Consider the following 5221-nt stretch of genomic DNA (forward strand, 5'->3'; position numbering starts at 1 on the left):
TGAGATTGATTTCAGGTTTATTTTTAAAGTCTCAGCATAGTCAAAGCAGATTTTGCAAATTTGAAAAGTAGATAAATTCTCGCCAAAAGGTCCCAAACGGCAGCCAGTCATACTTTGAGGCAGATTATGGCCCATTTTAATACTTTTCGTTAAAACCCCATTGCACACAGTTAGTGTAAGAGATATTGGAGCGTTGTCACTTAGCAAAACTAATACCCTGAGGCCCGTTCCAGTAAAATTCGTAGGTACAAAATTATGCGGAACTTCCATAGATACCATAGCTTACCATGGCAACTACGCATGATTTTGTACTTACGAATTTTATTGGAATGGGCCCTTGTAGCATTGTTGTTTGTGTGAGAGACAGGAATGCGGTTCTTATGGGTGGAAATTGTCATGCGTGCTCTCTGTTTTTAATTTTTATAATGGGAGCAAAAATTGGGTGCGAACTACCCGGGTGCGAAATTTCCGGATGGCAGTTTTCCTGGATGTGAATCGTCCTGGTGTGAAGTATCCGGATGTGAAATGTCTCGGGTGGAAGTTTTCCTAAGGTGGAATTTGTCCTGGGTGCAAAGTGCCCGGGTGCGAAATGTCGCGGTGGGAAATTGACCTAGGTGGAATTTGTCCTGGGTGCAAAGTGCCCGGGTGCGAAATGTCTCGGGTGGAAGTTGTCCTGATGTGAATAGTCCTGGTGCGAAATGTCCTGATGGCAATTGGCTGGGCGGGAAGTGTCCGGGCGGGAATTATCTGGGTGCGTAATGCCCTACTACCCAATTCTTGATGAATTTTGAAGAAACTTGGCGTGAGTGTTCGGAATCACCCAAGGATGAACCTTATTGAAATTCCGAAAAATCGAAAAATATTTAGTATAAATTATTGCCATTGTTCTTGAAAACGCGTCCAATTTGCAGCACGTAAACACTCTAGAAGACACAATTATTGACAGATTTTGACGAAACTTGGTGTTAGTGCATGTAATCACCCAAGGATCAACCCTATCGAATATAAAAAAAATCGAAAACTATTTAGTTTGAGTTATTGCCCTTGTTCTTAAAAAAGGAGTTCAAGTTTAGATGGATTTTGATGAAACTTGTTAATATTATTCAGTATCGCCTCATAAAGTTCAAAAGAAGTGTATGACTGAAGGTTGAATATATCAAACTGGTGATTGTTAATGTACTGTCAAATATTTTTATTCAAAATCAAAGCTGCCAGTGAGCGTATATAACCTTGCCTGGCAAGCTATCTTTCTTACTTGAAGATGATTCGAATAAAGAGCACCTAATCGCTAAGCAGACGACAATCAAACACGCTACCGACTGAATTATTTCACTGTCGCAAAAGACAATGTTCTCAACCCAGCATAGTGTGCGAATGGACGAGGTACTGTCTCCGATTCGGTTTACGGTTCGTCTGCCTGATTATCTATCCGCACCGTACACCAGACCGGACAACGTATACCTCGTCTAGTCACGCTTTAAAGACCACGGTTCGTCTTTTTTCTGGGGTTAATTTGGGTCTTGAATATATGTAAATAGTCTTCAATAGTACTAGAAATGTACAAAAATCACATAATTCGTTCAAAACATCTCAAACTATGGATATTTCTTTCTTTTTCTATAGATGTCTTTTCTATATATCGCAGAGTCTCAAAAAGACCAGTCGTCATTGGAGACGATGAGAGTGATGACGTCTACACATTTTAGTCAAGAAAGTAAAAGATTTTAGTGTTGTACTCATTTGATTGGCCAAATCTTACAATTGATTTAAAATCAGCCAATCACATTTTAAATCATATTTTTATCAGCCAATTAGAAAACTATTTAGTCAAATTTAAATCAGCCAATCACATTAAATGTATTTAATCAAATTTAAATCAGCCATTCAGAATGAAGTTTTCATTTAAAGTTTTATCAGCCAATCAAAATAATGTATTTTTGAAATGTAGATTTGATCAGCGTATCAGATTAATGTATTTTTTTGAAAATCGGGGTTTTATCTAAATAGGTATTTGAAAAACAGGATATATTCCATTTGGTCGAGGTTTCCTTCTTTTATGAAATATTGGCCGAGCGTAAATTACGTAAGAGGACAGCTGTAGTTTTAATCTAACCTCTTCACACCTTCAGATCATGTAATTCTCAGATTCGGGGGCTCCTTCAGATCTTAAACTAATTCACGGCCCAGGTTGTATTGATTTATTGATATATATTTGAATAGAGGTATTCAGAATACAACATAACCTCCCTTGGACTGGAAAAATTTCTACTAGTTACTATAAATAGACTTGACGTAACGAGGTTATGTCATTTCTTACAAATATTTGCCAGTATCTATGCTTAAATTAGCAACGTATGTACTAAAACAAACAAAAAAGAAATGAAAAAAGGAAGACAATCAACGACATACTTCACTTTTTATATTGAAATACAAACTTTGATTTTCACCAAGGTGATAATTCAAGATATTTAAATTAAAGACATTTTTTCGACGTTCTGTACAAGATAGAGACGGGTCATATGGATTTAAAAAGTTTTTGATTAAAAATTCGTTGAATTAGCACCTTAGTAGAAATTAAAGTTTTTATTTCAAACTAAAAAGTGAAATATGTCGTATGTGAGCCACGGTAAATAACATGATAAAATAACAGATTTGAAGAAATACTATGATGTAAGAGAATAATATCTTTCTATTTTATTTTCTTATTTTCTTATTTTCTTAATGAGGTGAAATGGTAGTTTTACATTCCAGATACAGAACACTAGGATATAAAACACTATTTCATTTCATTTATCAATAAGATACATAACAGTAGGATATAAAACACTATTTCATTTCATTTATCAATAAGATACAGAACAGTAGGATATAAAACTCTATTTCATTTCATTAGTCCAATAAGATACAGAACAGTAGGATATAAAACTCTATTTCATTTCATTAGTCCAATAAGATACAGAAAAGTAGGATGTAAAACTCCATTTCATTTCAATAGTCCAATAAGATACAGAACAGTAGGATATAAAACTCCATTTCATTTCAATAGTCCAATAAAGTACAGAACAGTAGGATATAATGCTCCATTTCATTTCAATAGTCCAATAAGATACAGAACAGTAGGATATAAAACACTATTTCATTTCATTAGTCCAATAAGATACAGAACAGTAGGATATAAAACTCTATTTCAATTCATCACCCAATAAGAACAGTAGGATATGAAACTCCATTTCATTTCAATAGTCCAATAAGATACAGAACAGTTGGATATAAAACTCTATTTCATTTCATAAGTCCAATAAGATACAGAACAGTAGGATATAAAACTATATTTCATTTCAATAGTCCAATAAGATACAGAACAGTAGGATATAAAACTCTATTTCATTTCATTAGTCCAATAAGATACAGAACAGTAGGATATAAAACTCCATTTCATTTCATTGGTCCAATAAGATACAGAACAGTAGGATATAAAACTATATTTCATTTCAATAGTCCAATAAGATACAGAACAGTAGGATATAAAACTATATTTCATTTCATTAGTCCAATAAGATACAGAACAGTAGGATATAAAACTATATTTCATTTCAATAGTCCAATAAGATACAGAACAGTAGGATATAAAACTATATTTCATTTCATTAGTCCAATAAGATACAGAACAGTAGGATATAAAACTATATTTCATTTCAATAGTCCAATAAGATACAGAACAGTAGGATATAAAACTCTATTCCATTTCATTAGTCCAATAAGATATAGAACAGTAGGATATAAAACTCTATTCCATTTCATTAGTTCAATAAGATACAGAACAGTAGGATATAAATTCCATTTCATTTCATTAGTCAAACACTATTGATTGCATAGACCAATATAAACACTATGTTATGAAACATTGAAACTCCATTTTTCCTCTTATGTTGCTTAATTTCAGGCACGACTGGACGAAGTTGCTAAAGTAGGGTTACCCATCTGGATCACTGAGTTGGATATTGATGAAGCTGATGAACAGAAGAAAGCTCAGAAATACGAGGATGTGATGAGGTTATATTTCAGCCACCCAGCTGTACACGGTATCATGCTGTGGGGTTATTGGGACGGTCGGCATTGGAACCCAAGAGCTGCCATCTGTAATGGGGATAGTGTAAAGGTAAGATAAATAAGACGATATCATTAACTCTAGAATATTTATTATTTTCAACGTTTCAATAGGGTTCTCACACCGTCATCAGGAATATAATGATACTTCTTGAATATTTATGTTAGTGTTAGACCTTACTGTAGTGGTTACGTACAAAGCTAATAGCTAATAAAACATTCAAAACGAAACTAATGAAATACAAACGGAAGTTAGGTCTAATTTTAATTAGACTGATAATTAATAATTGATAATTGATAATTAAATAAATATAAAAATATGAGCTGTGAAAGCTTCAGGTTGGGTCGAGCTTACCACTGACAGAATCTAACTGTATCTGGATTTCCAACTAGGAGAATCTATAGTCTATACAAGGGCTTAAAAGTCGTGATTGCCATTAGTTACCCAGTGGCAAGATTCAGATCGCACAGTCCCCATGATGCCCTCACTACGTTAAAGTAATGAAAAACGTTCTGTACAATTATGTTTCCAGCCGAACGCAGCAGGCAGAAAGGTTGTAGAACTTTTGAAGAAAACCTGGAGGACAAACGAGTCACATGACATCAAACATGGCGGAGTTGTTAATATCCGGGCATTTAAAGGATCTTACAAGCTATTGGTCCATCACAATAACCACATGATACATGCAGAAAATTTTGAAGTTGGTGCCCATGGTAACAATTTAAAAATAAACCTATCTGGTACCGGTAAGTGGAGATAACTCCAAATTAACAGTTTGAGTAGTATTTAAACTCACGAGAGGCCGATTTTCCCTTCGAGTTAGTATAGAATCACTCGGCTAACCGTAGGTGATTCACAATAAACATGGTTCCAAATATGTTCTTTGAAATAGACTTGTGTATATAATGATCTATGATAAATGTAGAGTATTTTGACCCAAAGAAATTTGATCGGCATTATACAACCCGGTCGAAATCTTGTCTCCAACTACCGAGAGTTGCCGATCGTCTTATTTGTTTTGCCTGATCTAACAATGTTTATTATTGTGATGTTACTTTTTCAGGATCGAAATCGAAAGTAGACAATGTTCTTATAGGTAAATAAAATAGTTTT

At 34.2% G+C, this 5221-nt stretch overlaps 1 protein-coding gene across 1 annotated transcript in view; it reads left to right on the plus strand.

The window, feature by feature from the left end:
* The window catches only part of LOTGIDRAFT_138310 (hypothetical protein), a gene marked incomplete at both ends in the record, with an annotated part of 13641 nt that extends 8773 nt beyond the window's left edge, over positions 1 to 4868 (plus strand). Inside the window, 2 exons of the mRNA XM_009048559.1 lie at positions 3944 to 4159; positions 4641 to 4868. Of these exons, the coding sequence (XP_009046807.1) occupies positions 3944 to 4159; positions 4641 to 4868 (444 nt within the window). The remainder of the gene's footprint in view (positions 1 to 3943; positions 4160 to 4640) is intronic.
* Between the last annotated feature and the right edge of the window lie 353 nt (positions 4869 to 5221).

This window comes from Lottia gigantea (assembly GCF_000327385.1).
Source record: "Lottia gigantea unplaced genomic scaffold LOTGIsca_124, whole genome shotgun sequence".
Lineage (NCBI taxonomy): Eukaryota > Metazoa > Mollusca > Gastropoda > Lottiidae > Lottia > Lottia gigantea.